Source organism: Cyprinodon variegatus, unplaced genomic scaffold, assembly GCF_000732505.1.
Source record: "Cyprinodon variegatus isolate N-32 unplaced genomic scaffold, C_variegatus-1.0 Scaffold32, whole genome shotgun sequence".
Classification (NCBI taxonomy): domain Eukaryota; kingdom Metazoa; phylum Chordata; class Actinopteri; order Cyprinodontiformes; family Cyprinodontidae; genus Cyprinodon; species Cyprinodon variegatus.
In genome coordinates this window covers 175,626-193,326 of record NW_015150485.1, presented here as the reverse complement: position 1 = coordinate 193,326, position 17,701 = coordinate 175,626, and the positions used below count along the sequence as shown (strand labels likewise).

General features: G+C 37.0%; 2 protein-coding genes across 2 annotated transcripts in view; one reads left to right on the top strand and one right to left on the bottom strand.

Moving 5' to 3' along the window:
* Nucleotides 1-6,746, bottom strand: part of LOC107102465 (hamartin-like) — a 41,681-nt gene extending 34,935 nt beyond the window's left edge. Inside the window, exon 1 of the mRNA XM_015401790.1 lies at nucleotides 6,471-6,746. The gene's annotated coding sequence lies outside the window, so the exon portion shown is untranslated. The remainder of the gene's footprint in view (nucleotides 1-6,470) is intronic.
* Nucleotides 6,747-9,507: 2,761 nt separating this feature from the next.
* gfi1b (growth factor independent 1B transcription repressor) lies at nucleotides 9,508-15,598 on the top strand. The gene is made up of 7 exons (XM_015401513.1): nucleotides 9,508-9,665; nucleotides 9,922-10,022; nucleotides 10,241-10,417; nucleotides 10,491-10,720; nucleotides 11,696-11,833; nucleotides 13,134-13,299; nucleotides 15,208-15,598. Exons 2-7 carry the CDS (start codon nucleotides 9,929-9,931, stop codon nucleotides 15,384-15,386), a joined length of 984 nt encoding a protein of 327 aa, XP_015256999.1. The 5' UTR covers nucleotides 9,508-9,665; nucleotides 9,922-9,928; the 3' UTR covers nucleotides 15,387-15,598.
* Nucleotides 15,599-17,701: the final 2,103 nt, after the last annotated feature.

Sequence of the window (17,701 nt, the reverse complement as noted above, 5' to 3'; positions counted from 1 at the left end):
CTGCTTCGCTTCTTCTTCTTGTTTACTACTGGTGGTTGGCTTTGGTCGCAGTACCGCCACCTTCTGCTCTGGAGTGTAAACGCTTCGCCAATGAGAAAAAGGAGCAGCGCATAAACCGAACGCAACACCATGAATCGAACCGAGACAGTCGAAGCGAAGGCTTCAGACGGTTTTCATAAACCGTTCCATCCTTAGTAAGGAGATGGCACGGTCTGCTCATTCGCTCTTTGTTATCTGAGAACTGAACCGCACCGAGCCCTACTGATGATGAACTAGTACCAGTTTAGAACGGGTCGGTTATGTCTAGCTCGGTCCCATTCAGTTGTGGGGTTACCGCGCTCGGTCTGATCTCGGCACCGTTTCAACAGGGTAGTGTAAATGGGGCTATAATCACTTCGTTTTTCAAACAAGGCTTGGAAACCCCGTTCCGAGAAATGAGAAAGAAAAAAACATTTCCACTTAACAGGCATCAGTTTAGACCAGTAGCATTTGACTCCGAATCTTCAGATCTACTCTCCTGCCACATTTCGATGCATCCCTGAACCGAATGGCTGAATTATCTCCTCTGCTTGTCATCATTCTCTGCATTGGCCTGCTAACAAATGACTTATTCGCTGTGATGGAGCAGAGATTGAACTAAACCCTTTGAGGATGGAGTCCCCCGCTAAGCTGATGTTTTATATACTCTGTCGTGTGTATTTGCCTTTTTGTAGAAGACCCCATCAATATTACTTTGTCTGATGTTAAAAACATAAGTGTGATGATGGCGTTAAGGATAATTTATGCTTCTGACGCATAGCCTCTGCAACCGTCAAATCTCTCTCTGTGCGCGACCACGCCCCCCGCGCGCAGAGGTTCTGCAACCGTCGTCACGCAACTCAGAAAAAATCCTGACTATGTGTCGGACGGTCGCGAACCTGCGCAGACCTCAAGCGGAAGTGTGCAGACAAAGAGCAGCTGTGATTGGTCCTTGGTATGTCTTTCCGGCTGTCTGTGTTGTCGGCCCACTCGATTCAGTGCCGGGGCGCGAGGACCAACTACAATGGACAACTACGACGAAAGGTTAATCGAGGAGGTTCGCAAGTACAATCCGTCAAAGTTCTTTGGTGGAACACTGCTGTAGATCCCTAGAAATTCCAGACCGACGGTGCAGAAGCATACCGGCAAAACTGGTTAGCGACCAGACCGAAGCGACATTTGTGTGCTGTTGAAGAAGTCAAATCTGCCCTTTAATCTCCAATTTCCCACACTGTTTACATTTGATCACTGCTGCACTTTATGTTCATTTACTGTCTGAAAAGCTGTACTAAACGAAATTTTGTTTTGTATACACAAAATACCAAAAAATACCCCAAAAATTTGTCTAGTCTAAACAAAAACTTTGAGACAGAATTAATTTAATTCCAAGAAACGGGTGAAACTTTTAAGTTGCTCACATGAAAATGTCAGTTGTTTGTGTTGCATGCAAGTGCAGAAATAATAAAGAATTCATGTAAAACAAAAAAAAACAGCTGTTCTTACCTCACTTCTGATAAAAAATACATCTGTTTGACTTAATGGCTTAACCGAAATCTTAATCTTTTGACGTCTGTTTTTTTTGTTGTCACTTTTTTCACCCAACTTCCTTTGAAAACAGGAAACATGTTATAAATAGCAGCCCTAAAGATGAACAACCCTCAGCAAAAAAGAAAATACTCAAATCTTTTGAAAAATGTTGAGTCTATTCTTTTCATTTGTGAATTATATAGCCAGATGTAAGGCAAACACCCCCCCCTGACAAAAATAAATAAATAAATATTATCGTTTCTATTTATTAAAACATCTTTTATAGACAAAAATGTTATTTGGCTTCAATAGAATGAAAAAGATAAGATTGTAATTCACACAGTAAGTGGCTGAAGATGTTGGTTGTTCCCACTGAGAAGTCCAGATAAAATGGGGAGGTTGTTAAAGGAAACACGCAGGCAGACAGAAGGACAGACATTTATATCATAGCCTCATTGAACTTTGAGCTTTTTTATTATAGAATGAGAATTCTCAGCTATTAAATAATTTGTTTCAGTCAATTAAAAAGAACTACCTGAGAATCTATCAAGGTCGTGAATTCAAGCGTTTTCTACCAGGGATTTCATTTATTTCCCAGACGCACACTGACAGAGATCAGCTCCTTTAAAAAGCCTTTACATTTGGGTTATTGTGCTTCTTCATGACTGGAGGTGAACTCCCATTCCTCTCGTTGATGGAGCCTACAGCTGTTTGGACGCGAGGTTTTAAACAGCAAGAACACAGAGACCCGTCTGAGCGTTTCCCCGACCTCCCAGTGTGGGATTATCCACCGAGTTCAAGTTCCCAGACTGTTCTCAGACTGCAGTTATTACCAGGTCACTGACTGTAATCGCCACTGGAAATTGTTAACTGGTACTGTAGATGTTTTTTTGTAATTCCAGAACACAGGCAGAACTAATAGTGCGGCAGATCAAGTTGACACTATCTAAATAAGTCATTTTTTCTTAAAATAAGTAAATTTGTTCTTGGATTAAGGAGCTAAAAGAGACATTTTGTCAATGGAACAGGACAATTTACACTTAAAATAAGAAAACATTGTCTTATTTCAAGTGCATATTATCTAATTATCTTATTTTAAAACAAAAAATACTAATTTCATTGGCAAAATATCTTATTTACCTACTCAAATTAAGGGTAAATACACTTAATTTAAGACATTTTTATTCATTTCTAGATCATTTTTCCATTGCAATATTTAACATCAGGGTAACCAGTAAGAAAAAAGCATATAAGGATGAAAAATAATGCAATATCTGGGGTATTATGCAAATATGTCCTTGAAAGTAACTTTTTATAAAAGCATCTTTTGATCCAATTTCCACGGTCATTCTCGTGTTTACATCTGCAATAATTAGACTGGTTCTGATGGTGAGGTATAAAGTTCAGCTGACCTGAAAGGCTTATGGTCAGATTTACATCTTTTAGCTAAATCCGAGGTTTAAAAAGAGACGTAAATCTTAGTTTTTAAATATATCTGTCAGAATAATGGCTCAGTCAATGGCAGCAGAGAAAAGAAGAGATGGAAATAGTTTGGACATGTTGGGCATGGACAGCTTTGATCAGAGGGGCAGCCGAGAGGGCCACAGTTACTTTGCAGAGATGCACAGGTGGGAAAATCTACCAAGAGGGCAGCTGACAAATCTGTTTTGTTGAAAAGTGAAAAGACGAAAAACCATTAGAACAAAACCCATATCTAGACCCCAGTAAACATGAAGAAGGCGTTCTGGTAAAATGACACCAAAAAATATAGCTCCAACAAATAAACCATTGTAACCCTATATAGTTGATGCTGGGTGCGGTGGCCTGGTGATGAGAAGCATAGCGTTTTGTCTTGGAGATGTCACAATGTCGTCGGTTTAAACCTCAGGCAGTCACTCTGGCTTCTTGAGCAAGGCATTTAACCCCACAATGGTCCTAATTGGCTAGCCTCGTGAGACCATCCTGATCTCGCGAGCTTTCAAGGTTTCACTCGCAGATCAGTCTGGAGACTCTCCGTTAAAGGTATACTATGCAACCGGGGTTGATTTTCCAGCGAGGCTCAAGTTTGTTAGATCAAATCCACAAATGAGCTAATTTTGTTATTCTGCAAAAAGAATATCAAACACCACAAAGAAAAAAAGGCTATATGCAAAAATGTTAATGAATGTTATAATGATCATATGACCTTTGTGTAACCAAATGCTTAACTACACAGAGATAATGTTGTTCTGCATTGTTTACTTAAAAAAAATAAAAATAATTTTCTATTCGGAAACTGGGAAGAAAATAGATAAAACATGAAAATAAATAAATAAATAAATAAATGAATCTTGCATGTCTCTAAAGCATTCTTTTTACAAGTTTACCATAAAGTATAAACAAATTAGGGAAATACATTGCAAGAATTCACTATAGTGTGCATTTACTGCAGTATATATTTAACTAATATTTGCTGCATTGATTCAACTCTTTGCCAGGATTCCAATTAAGAGTTCCCATTTTAGCCAAAAACTAGAGCAAAACATATATATGCTGGTTCTGGGTGAGGATCCTTTTTCAAATAGCTGGTTTGAACAAAACATGCTAATGTGTTGGTACATCTTAGTCAAAGTAAAAACTATTATTGCATTGACACTAGGGGTGTAAATAATAATCGTTTAGTATCAATGCATTGATTCAACGGCTGACAATACGATGCATCGACACGTCCGCAAGAGTATCGATTCATGTTTTGTTTTTTTTCCCTCCGGTCATTTTAATCCATTTGCTGCTGGATGTAATTCTGACTCCCGTGCTGCGGTGGCGCTAAACCCATTTTGCCCTTCTACCTCACTTCTTTTAGCCACTACTAAACACAGATTTAGTAGTGGCAAAATTTATTTATTATAGAAATGTAAACATTTCTATAATAAATAAATTTAAACAATAATTTGCATCATAGCCATAGAGATCAGAACTTGCAACCAGCGTGGCGCCGTGCCAGGCGAGCAAAGCTGCAGGTGTGACTCAGACCATGGATCCCAAGGGGAAAAAAGGAAGATAGCTGCTGAGAAAAGAGGATTCAAAGAATGGACTGAATCATTTGCTTTCATTATCAGTGCGGAAGGATTGCCTGCATTTATGCTTTGTAATGAGAGGTTGTCAAAAAATAAAAATACAAATTTGGAAAGGCATTTCCAGGGAAAGCTAAATATGCAGCCGACCACCAAGAAGGAGGGAGAGAAAAAGTGCGATTGCAGAACTGGATAAATTAGAGGAGAGCAAAGTGGATTGCATCTCCAAACTCCACTACTGCTGCTAGTTTTGTTGCAAGGATGGAAAACCGCTCACAGATCAAACAGGCAGCGATCTGATGCAGGTATGGGAACTTTCTTCCATTTTTTTCCCCAAATCCTAAAAATCTAAATCACACCAAGGAACAATGGTGACGAAGGATGCGGAATTTCAGGGTTAGAGACCTCTGCTCTGATGGATGTCAGTTCCTGCTTGGTTCCTCATGACTCAATCGACTCCTCCCAACAGAAACACGTCCACCATAGAAAGATTCCTTTATTGTGTTTCTATAATTTCATCAATGCAACAAAACCTAAACCGCACGTTGAAGGGACACACGATGCTCATCCATCACCTCTTGCTACTATGTGACATTTGCTCCCGGATAAACATTTAATGATGAATGCTTATTATATATTTAAGCCCACATATTCCTTTTTTTTATAGTGGGATAATACATAATATACATAAGACTTACATTTTTGCAGCTCCAGACAGATTTATTTTTTGTTTTTTTGGTCCAATATGGCTCTTTGAGCAGTTTGGGTTGCCAACCCCTGACCCTAGGTGGAGTACAACTTCGCTTCTTCTGTTTGCTGTTTTTTCTCAAATAAAACGCACAACAATATTCCAGCTTTCATTGATTAATTTCAAATTTGAAACATTGTCTAGCCTGTAAGGGGAAAAAAAATAAAAATAATTACCAATGAATCGAATCGTGGTGTATTCTTGAGTATAAAAAAATAATCTAATCGTTTGGTCTGGAAATTGATATTGAATGGAATCACCATAATGGGTCTGATTTACACCCCTAATTGACACATAGAAATGTTTAATTTCACATAGTTCTACATCCAATCAGAGGCCCTGGAGTCACCATTCAAAGAACAGAGGTAAACATGTTTGTCTCTAAATAAGCAAAGGAGCTAGAGACACACCCCGAATCACTTACATGTGTGATTTCCCTTCCACTTCACTATTAAACCCTATTTTGTGACGATCTATCATTTAGGATCCAAACTCAAAAAATGAATCTTGAGCTTGCACCCTGAATGCTTCTGCAGGACACTGTTGTCTGCATGTAGAAGTCTAGCAAAACATCTCCTCAGAAATGATGGATTTAACATGCTGATTATTAGCTGAAGGCTTGTTTAAGATGAATCTATGCGTTAAGATCCATTAACTGAAAAAACGGTTCAGCCATTAGAGGAGCAGCGGCTGCTTGCAGACTGACCACTGGCTGCTGCTGTTTGTCGTAAACAACTCGCAGAGAACAATGGGGAGGAATGGCTTCACTTTACCCGCTTCTAAAAGCCTAAACACTTCTTTTCTGTGGCACACCGATCAGCGGGTTGACGCAATAATCATAAAAACGGCCTAAAAATATGATGCAATCTCTGAAACATCAACTCTCCCCATCATCGGGTCTGTCCAGTAGGGGAAGAAAAAAAACACAAGTCAACCCCATCGCCGACAGCTAACGTTAGCTGGGAGCAGCGACCCACACTCAGAGGAACATTTATTCTTCATGTCACTCCGGTTCGGTCCGGGTTAGAACTGGCAGGTCAGCTCAAGTTTAACACAAAATATCATCTGAGCACGAATTCGCTTAAATTAAAGAGGATTATTAACAAATAAGTGGAGCTGTTTACCTGTTAGAGTAGATTGACTCCACAGGGCGCCGCCATCTTGAACAGCTCACAGCCCATCCCACCGCAGTCCGCCTCCGCTGTCAGGCTGCGAGAAAACTAATCCCGCAACTTGGAGCGTCTCACTGACTCCACTTTTTCACCAGCCCCTCTGAAAGACAGCTCCTAAATGGCATCTTAATCGACACTCGGCTTGTATTTCCACGATAATAACTGACAGATTCTTATCTCTAGCTGTTAGCTAAAGTTTGTTTTCCCATCGCTGCTGGTGGAGGGCTGAACTGTGTGTAATGCGGTTTCGCGTGACCCACATGTAAAGAGCGCACGCGCAATTTAGCTCTTCTTTCTTTTAACCAAATTGAATTTGATTCGACAGAAATGTTTCTTACAGAAGAGGATTAGGGCCACTGAAAAAAATAAATAAAAAAATCAACTGACTTTTAAATTGCATTTCAGTTTAATATGGAAACAAGTAAGAATTCCGAGATTAAAGTAAGAATTCTAAGAGAAAAAAAGGCATAATTCTAAGATTAAAGGCAGAATTCTGAGAAAAAAGTCAGAATTCTGCGATTAATTCTGAAATTAAAAGCAGAATTCTCAGAAAAAAGTCAGAATTCTGAGATAATTCTGAGAAAAAAAGTCACAATTCTGAGATTAAAGGCAGAATTCTGAGAAAAAAGTCAGAATTCTGACATTTTCCCATATTAAACTGAAATAAAATTTGAAAATCAGTTAAATAATATATATTTTTCAGTGGCCATAATCCTCTTCTGTATTCTCAGGAATGGAAACTGTGTTGACGTGATAGGGGATAATTTGAGTTATAGTTTAAAACTCAACGTTGAATATGTTGCTTCAAAATAGAACTTACTCTAAAATAAAACTGAATCCAAAATTATGTTAATTTCCACTAACAAATAAAACAAATAATTAGATTCTGCCACATTGGCAGATTGGGGGGAAATTATTAATCCGTTATTAATTTGACTAGAAAATTATGAGACAGATTGACACAGATTCCTGTATTTGTGTAAATTGCTGTAAAATGTGTTGTTGGGATTTATATACAAACACACTGAATAGATACTAAGGATTTAAATCAATATAAAAAACTTGGGCCAATGTTGATGCCAAATGGAAACCCCCTTTTCTTTTCCTACTGAATCACACAAATGGCAACACGTTGGAAATATACATAGGTTAACATTATCAACCCAGTTTTACATACTGGACTGATACTGACGGGTTAAAATTTGGCTAAGATTAACCTATGAGTACTAACTTCAGTTATGGTTGCAGTTGCCAGTATTTTTTTACAGGGTGTCTCTATCACCTTTTAAAAACCAAGGTACTGAAGATCTGGTCCAATCCTCTTTGCAAAATTGCTCAGTTTAAGTAAAATGTGACTTATCATGTGAGAATTTATCTGTAAAAGTTTCCTTTAGACACCTGACTAGGCCTTTCTTACACAAAAATATCAGTTGATCTGAAGTATTGATGGGTTTATTTCATTATTTTCTTTCTACCCATTTCTTTTTTAATTTGAACAAGAAAATCAACACCACAGTATGATATTGCCACCAGTATGTTTCAATATGTGTGGGACAAAGCATTAACTTCTAGCACAAATTTTGTTTTCATTATTAACATACCTCTACATGTCTTTTGTGGGATTGCACTGAATGTTGTCCTGTAAGCTGATGCTCATGTACAGTTAAGGTGAGTAGCTATACTGTCAATGTCAAGATTCAAGAATCCCTCAAAAGAAATGGGGAGGGCTTTCATCTAATGTCAAAGATTGAGAGATAACTGCAGTAAATACTTAAATATAGCTATTTTAGCCAAAAAAAAAAAAAGGTTACAGGGAGTCTTTAAAGAAGAGAGACACTTAAATGAGTATGGGGTAACGCAGTCTAACAAAAGAAGCCAAATGACCCCCATTCCAAATGGACCCCTTCACCTGTTCCAATTTGCATGTTTTCAAAACAAAACAAGGCTTTGTTGGGCTACTGTATAAAACCTTGAACTCAATGTTATTCCTGACATTTTGAATTGAAAAAGCTTCCTGAATGGGAAGCGAAACATCTTCAAACTTGGAAACCAAGTCCAGTGGACTGTTTTTAATTTTAATTTTTTTTTTGGAAAGAAGAGTGCCCTAATATTGACCTCTAGAATCCACATATACATAATTTCCACTCAGGTACTTAAAGGACAAGTTACACTAACATATTAGGCCCACATAGCACAAACTATATCTTTTTTTAAATTTTTATTTGACTAAAATAAAAAAAAAGTCGAAGCAACGAAGCCTATTCCGCAAGTTCTCCACCAGATGGCGCCCTTGCATTCCAACTTAATTTTCTTGCATTCCAGCTTAATTTTCCTTTCAATGAAACTCTTTCTTTAATATGATGATGATGATGATGATGATGATGATGATGATGATGATGATGATGATGATGATGATGATGATGATGATGAAAATCAACTTCTCTTGACATTAAATAACCTGTCTTTGTGTAACCAGCACCTGTGCAGTCACTCAGGTGTGTGCTTAGACAGCAGAGGGCCACTGAGGTCTCGTTAATCTCCCGGACTGGTTTCTGTGTGTATATATCTTTGGAGGTGCTTAAGCCACGTATATGTGGAGTCTTTAGACTCTTAAATCTTACACACAACTTTACTTTGTTAAATCCTGTAAACCAAACAAAGAGAGTTAAGTTTTCTTTTAATTGAATTCATCTTTGCTGGGGTTTTTTTTTTTCTGCATTTAAAAAAATTAAAATGTATAAGCATTGTTTTAATTTGCATTTTTAAAACCAAATTTGAACGTTTTGTAACATTTTTTTTTTCAGGATGCATTTCCTCAGATCTTCTCCCCCCCTTCAGCTGTTTTGTATAACTGTTCCGAAGGCCGCTGTTTTTCTAAGCAAATTTCCAACTGCAGCTTGGCCTTTTCATTGGCTGAAACCACAGTCAGATTCCCCTGCGAAGTTATCTGATTGAAAATCAGGGAGGAGAGAAAAAGAGCGAACAGTGAGTCTGATGATGCTTCTTACTCTGCTTTACTTCTCCAACTTTTAAGGAACGGATTTCTTTCTCCTTATTCCCTTGCATGGCGTTTTGGATCTGACTGAATCAACAGGGAATAAAGTTCTTATTTTCATTTATTTAGGAGAGGACATTGCTCAGCTAACGGTGAGTTGATGACACCTGTAACACCTTTCTTTTAAATTATGGATCAATTTAATAGAAAGCATCACAGAGATCTAACAATAAAACAATTGATCTGACAATAAAATAACTTTTAAAATGCTTAAACCGTAGTTAAATTTTCAAGAATATTTAATTTAATATGCTTAGCTATTTATTCATATACTAAATTTTAAGATAATCTATTATATCCTTTAACTTAAAACAGATGTAATATATTATTAATGTTTTTTCGTCGCAGAATCAACATGCCACGGTCATTTCTGGTGAAAAACAAAAGGTGCGCCTCATATAACATTCATCGCACCTATGTAGAAGATCCTACCACCTCAGAAGATGCTGGTAAGACTTTATCTTAATACCTGAAAGAATTAATAATAGCTCAATAATCAAAAATAAAAGCAGATATTTTGATCATTTAATGTAATAAGCTTTAATTAAACAGTTTAAATAATAATAATAAAAAGAGCTGGAGTTGTTTTTATTGTTTTTATTTTATTCAAGAGAAAAATTTTTTTAGTTTGCATGAATCCGAATTTTATTTCTTGTGTTTTTATCAGAGGTTCCATCCAAGGTTCAAAACCCACAATCATTAGAGGGGCCCCTTTCTGAGGGGCGGTCCCCCTCAGACCATTGCTCTCCTCAGCAGGAGGATTCAGAGCCTCAGTGTCCCTTACCTGGTCATCCAGAGCCAACCAGCCCATCAGTGCCCCCCTCACAGCCCTACTACCTTACAGGTTAGTATTAAAGCAGACAATGTGTACATTAGACTTCAAAGCAGAGCATTAAGCATGTTCTCTCTTTTTTTAGAGCCTCACATGGCTGAGTTTCCACCTTACTACAAGCCTTCTTATGCCTGGGAGCCAGTGTCCTCCTCCTATGAGCTCCGGCAGCTGAGTTTTAGCCCCACGGTCCTGCAGCATGCCAGCAGCCTGTACGGCGGCCACATAAGCCGCAGTCCACCCCCACAGCAGCCCCTGGACTGCAGCAGGCACTACTCCCCCACCTCCAGCACCTACCACTGCATCACCTGTGATAAAGTAGGCAACAAGACCGCTTTTCTAAAAAATGCAGCGTGCATCTTTGGGTTAAAATACATCCTTTTTAAATCAAATCAAATACAGTCATGTGGAACAGTGTTGACCTGCTTAATTTTGTAGGAGTTTTTTTAATCAAATAAAGATCACAATATTAAAATCAGAGTTTAAATTACAATTTCATCTGATTTATAAAATAATAAATTCAAACCAATGTCATCATTTATGAAAAGTAAATCTAACAAGTTTTTTTTTTGCCAATCTTCCTAAACAGTAAAATTTGAAGTATTACACTTTAAGAGTGCATTTGGTCCTACTTGGAATTAGTGTTAAATTAGAACTCTACAAAGTGTATATTTTACTCCAGTTGTTGTTGTAATAACTCTAACAGAGTCCATGTAATTTGACATTGCATATTTAACACTGTGGAATTTACTGTGTAATAACTGACATCAAACATTTGGTTTAGAGGTACAGATGGTTTCACATCAACGTGGAGGACTTACAGTCCTTTCTGCTTTGCAGAATGGACCTGATTTCCTGGACCTTTTGCTCAGTCTATGTAACATCATCCCAAGTGTAATTGATTCTAGACTTTGACTAGGCCAATTTAAAACCTTTTTTTGTTTTGTTTTCTTGAGCCATTTCTCAATTACTCGTGTGTGTGTGTGTGTTATGCAAATCATTGTCCTACTCTTGTCATGAATTCATATTGCAGTTTTTCAAGGATGAAAAATCTCACACAATTAATTTTTAGGTGATTCATTCAGCTGGTTTATTTTATATTTATTTATTTATTTTTTTTTATAAGAAAAACAAAGCAGTATAAAAACAAAGTAGCTTATCCAATTGAAATTATGTCCAAACAAGGTTCTGGTTGATTTTCCCTCTATAAACAAAATTAATATTTGAAAACCGCTCTTTTTGTTGTTGTTTTTTAAATGCTAAGTAAAGTAAATCACACACCTTCTCATTCAGGTGTTCTCGACACCTCATGGACTGGAGGTTCATGTCAGGAGGTCGCACAGTGGAATGCGGCCCTTCGGCTGCAGTATCTGCAGGAAAACCTTTGGCCACGCTGTCAGTCTGGAGCAGCACATGAACGTTCACTCTCAGGTAAACAAAAGCACAATCTGATTCTTTTTATGACCAATGAGAAGCGTTGATGCCTGTTATTTCTGTCTCGGTGCTCATATTTCATTCTAACTTTTATTCATACTTTTTTTTTCCCAGATCAGAAAAAAACTCTACTGTAACATTGAGTATAAAACAGATCAATCAAATCTATGGTATCTCCTTAAGTAAGGGGCCAACAGGCATACATATGTTAGGAAACTGTTTATTTGTTGTTTAAACAAATTAGCCTATAATGCAAAGACCTACAGGGACCCTCAGTCATTTTAAAGAGCTTTAATGTATATTTAAACACAATATTATAGTTGTAAATTGATATTGTGTCTAAAATGGACAAAATCCAAATTTAATTGTGAACAGGAAACGTTAAAATTTCCATTAGGCAGCTCATTGAGTTCCTGAGAGGAGGCATGTTTAGACATCAATGTAGTAAACCAATGAGTTTCACCAGATTAGTGTTAGCCCCGCCCACTACATTTAGATGGATGGATTTTATTCCAGAAATCGTTGTCTATAATATAAAAAGGAACACAGCTATACAAAAGTACAATAATAATATATAATAATGTAATGAAAAAAAATATGAAAAACACAAAAGAGGATAAATTAAATAAATGAATACGGAAAAAAAATATTTTATGTATTTTCAAATGAATTTGTTTAAAAAAATACATTTAATTCCTCATCTAATCGTTTAAATTCTACATCTAACTGTTTATGCTATATTTTATTATTTAATGATTTATTAAGTAAACATATGGTACATTCCATTATATAGTTAATTTAGTCCTTTTTGGCCCTCCGTACTGAAACACATGGCACAGCAAGGGCAATATCTCATGTGACTGTTTATATTTGCAATGGGAGAAAAATCTAGACCCATATTTGGTTTAGTTTTTTGTTCTTTTTAACTGTTTAGTTGAATTGGTTGGGTTAATTAAGTTGCTGTAACATTTTTCTGATTTCCAATCAAAGAGGTAAAGTTTCTTCAGCAGTGAGTCATATATTGACAGGATTTTTAGGATGTAAAACGTAATGATTTTAGGCAAACAGTGTTGGAGACATTTAAACAAGACATATTTGGCTTTTCTTTGTAGATCATTTATATAAAACCTGCCTAATGTTGTTTTCAGATGTTCCATTATGATCAAGAAACATTAAAAAACCTTACTAAAAATCTATATTGAATTTGAGTAAAATATTCAATGGAATAAAAAGAGCACACTTTTGCTTAGATTTTTTATTTTTTTCTGATTGCTGACCTTTAACCTTTCTTTTCTAGGAAAAAAGTTTTGAGTGCAAGATGTGCGGCAAATCCTTCAAACGCTCCTCCACTCTGTCAACGCACCTGCTCATCCACTCAGACACCAGACCCTATCCCTGCCAGTACTGCGGGAAAAGGTTCCACCAGAAGTCAGACATGAAGAAGCACACGTACATCCACACAGGTAATTATCAGGATAATGGAGATCTTCCAAACTTTCAACTTCCATACATCGCTTTAGTCCCAACCTGCTTCTAAACTCTTTGTGCCACGTCAGCCAGTTACATATCAGCTCTTTACAGATATTAAAGTGTTTATATATTACCATGTCATATTATTTTGAAATCTTAACAATTTAAAAATACTGTTTTCCTATAGCAATAAATAGGGAAAGTTATTCCTTTTTAAAGATCATTTACAGTGCTGGGGTTCTTTGAAGGTTACCTACTTCCACTCATATTCATACCTGGATTGTTAATGAATACTTCACCATTTAAAATTATTTTAAATTTTAATTGTTCTACATAACATAGAAATTTAAGGTTCATAAAAATTTGCAAAATTTATTTTCCTTCCCAACTGCAGCTAAGTAACTGAGCTCCAACGGTGGAACTGTTTGCTCACTGAGAGATTTCTGCTGTTTTAATGTTTTTTTGTCAAACTTAAGCTTTTTAGATCAAACAAATCTTAAGAAAAGCAGCATAAACACAATAATCAATCCCCAAATATGGAGTTATTTTGGTCAAGCAGGCAAAAATTAATCCAAACTAACAAGTTCTTGCATTGATTTGAGTTTGTGAGAAACAAAACAATAAACCTTTATGTTAAAATGCTAAAAGATACAAAAGCATAACTTACAAAGCCACAAAACCGACTACTTTTGCTGTCAATTTTGTTTGAAATATTATTACTTCCGTGGTTTGTGGAAATGTTTATACAGTATAATCAACCAACAGTTTAGGACATGTTTGGCTTCATGTTTGGCTTCATATTTCCTGGTTCAGAAGCTGATCATTCCAAAGTCTTTCCATTTTCTTCGCCATACAAAATTCCCTTGCTGGTTTTGTTTGGTTTGGATTATCATCCTGCTGCTTAACTCAGGCAATGGCCAGACGTTCTCATTAAGGAGTCTCTAATAAAAGCAGAGGTTAAATTATGGTTACAGTAATGTATATATTCACATCATATATATATTTCATATATATATATATTTACATCAATGTTTATCTTTAATATATGTTTTAGGCTTTTTCCTGGTTTAGTTATGTCTAATATTTTGCAATAATTTTTGGTAGGTCAGTCACTCCTTGGAATGTTGACAACTCCTCCATGTTTTCTCCTTTTTCTGAATAAGTTTTGCTCACTTAATGTGGTTCGTTTAGCTCCTGCAAGCTTGAAAGGCCTTTTAAACCCTTTCCAGGCCACAGAAATCAAATAATCTAACCGTCAAATCTATGTGTTGCTTTTGAGATCGATTCCGTTTCAGTTATTTTAGAGGAGGGGCCAGAGCCTAGCTCTTGCTTGTGAAATTGAACTTCATTATATTTAATCACATTAAAATTTCCAGGTAAATAAGTGCATTAATCATTATGAAACTCCTTTGTTATTTAATTGTAATAATCTTATATGATGTCACAATTTATTCTAAAATGAATAAGAACGACAAAACATGAAAACAAAAGAAACTAGAATTTCTAGAACAATTTTCATTTGATTTACAGTTTGAGGCTTATCCAAAAACTCCCCCATCAGCCACTTTCCAGGTGCAGCATGGAGGAATTGTTTCTAGGGGTAATATCACTACTGATAAATCAGAAAATGAAGCTTAAGCAAATATCCAGTCAATTTGCATGCCTGGTTTTCCTGCTTCGCACTGAGTTCTACAAAAGAAAGCCTGTTTAGCTGGCATTTATTGACAGCATGGGTTTGACAAATCTGAACAACGGCACGACTCTTTAGGATTGGTTACTAATAGGAACTTGAGGTAAAAACATGTGATGTTGATTTTATCAATGGCAACTCTGATTTAGCTGCCAGTTGTAAAAATCATACAATTAGCTCTGTAATTTAATTTTCTCTTTTAATTCCACAGGTGAAAAGCCTCACAAGTGCCAAGTTTGCGGCAAGGCGTTCAGTCAGAGCTCCAACCTGATTACCCACAGCAGGAAGCACACAGGATTCAAACCATTTGGGTGCGATATTTGCTCAAAGGGCTTCCAGAGAAAGGTGGATCTGCGCAGGCACCATGAGAGTCAGCATGGCATGAAGTGAAGGCGAGCTTGAATGTTTGTACATATTAGATTTCTATAAAAACAAAAAGCTGTCTCTAAGTATCTTGCATGGTGGAAGTCTTGAAGACAAACTGAAATGTAATATATAAGAATACGTCTTTAAACAGGTCAGTGTACATAGGGAAAAATGGGAAAAACTCAGGTTACATTTCTGTGATAATATTCCATTGGAATGACTCAGGTTGTCGGGAATAATAAACGATCTGAAAAAAAAAAAATGGTGCTGTGTTGGAAAATCTTTTCTTTTCTTTTTGAAACTGTATGCAAAGTAATCACACTTTCACAACCACACATGTCCAACTTGTTTGTTTTGTTTTTTTGTTTTTTTCGCGCCACTTTTTCATCCCAAAACAGGATGAGGAGTTATTACAGGAGTGTTAAGTCAGGTGAAAATCTGTTGCGTGACCAGAGTTATCCTGCAGTCAAATAACACACCTGGAACGCCATGCAAATCCAGACTCAGGGCCTGATGGTGGACTAGAAAGCAGCAGGAAAGGAAAGTTAGAAAAGCTCTCAGCAATCAGCACAGGGATTGCTAACTCCAGAAAAACAAAAATAAAACTTTGATTTTACCTGTGGATTGGGTTTTATTGGGATACAGGGATTAATTAGTGTGTGTGTGTCGGCTGGTGTGTATGTGTGGGAAAAGGGATTGATTACTTTAGTTAACTGCCACCCCACCCTTGCAGTCTGTTGGATTTACTTACTACAAACAAACGGCAACAACACCGCCTTCCTCAAACACCAAACCTGCTGGTACATTAAGCTGCTGCAGGCAAATCAGATCATCACGTATGCCTTTTAAATCTGACAACAACCGAGGCCAGCATGTCTCTAAAGCCAAGAGCAGAAATGAGTTTTGTGCGTCAACAATTTGGCTTCAGCAGGAGTAACAAAGCAAAATGATTATCAGGGTGCCACTCATAGGGCCTAAGGAGCCATATACAGCTGTTTTGAAAAACCTGAGAAGTAAAAGTGTGCCTTCTGGTTGTATGATATGTTTAATTTAACTTATGTCTGAGCAGAGCCTGTTATTCTACGTGTTTGTCGCCTCCTTCTTAACCTCCTGCAAACAGGACTTCTTTTGGTTTTCTTCAATGCTCTCCTGGTCAGTTTAGGTGGACATTCATCTCTTAGTAGGATTCCATTGTTGCTATATTTTTCCAGTTTTCCCAGATGACGACTTGGATAGTTCAATTTAACACAGTTTATTTATATAGCACCAATTTGCAACACATGTCATCTCAAAACATTTTACAGAGACAATTCAACCAGATCATACAGTCAGACTGGTTAAAAGTTTCTGTTAAGGAAAACTATTTTATTGCATCGAGCCATTGACCTGCAAGACATGCTCCTCCTGGATGAGCTTGCAGAGACGATTTTTTACTTGCATTTTGCTGTTGATTCTTCAGCAACCCCTCACATCGAGCATGCATGCAGCAACAGTGGAGAGGAAAGAAATCACTTTTAACAGGAGCAGAACCAGACTCAGTGTTAGCGGGCATCTGCTGAGGGTTGCCTGTCTGGGTTTTGAGGAGACAGAAGCAGACATACAGAAAGAAGCAGAGATACAAAAGGTAACTGTCAATCAGCTCTACAGGCGACCCCATCATGGGAAAGACACAGTCAAGCAGATGAGCTCAAAGTCAGCTCCTCTGTCAGAGGATGAAAAAGAGCTTATATAGTTAGTCACAGTCAGAGAACCAGGAATTTTGATACTGGCGGCACCACTGATATTTAAGTCCAAGTCAATCAAATGTCACAGCTGAACAGCAACAGATGAGATGAAACTACAATGACTGGAAAAAGCAGAGAGAACTTAACAAATACTGCTGAATGGGAGAGTAGAGATAAAATGAAGCAGAATGATGAAAAGTGGTCTCTATGTCATCCAGCAGCCTTAATATGTAGCAGCATAAATATGTAAAATAGCTCAGGATTACTGAGAATCTTAGATGAGGAATGAGAAAGGTAGAGCCCCAGTAAGGCAAGTTAGTTTCCTTTATAATTGTAAAAGCTTGGATTATGAGTTTAAACTAGGGATGCACGATGTTGGGATTTTGGCCGATATTTTAAAGCTCATGTAGCCGATAACCGATAACAATACCGATGTTAAAGCTGGACAAAAATAAGTAGTCATTGAATATAACAGATTCATTATCCATTTCTGACACTTTGGAAAATAATATACTCAAATATATTTTCATATGCTGATATCAAATTAATTTTTAAAAATGCGGTATCGATCTATTTTACTTTCAAAATCTTGTGAAATTTCATCGTTCTGTGACA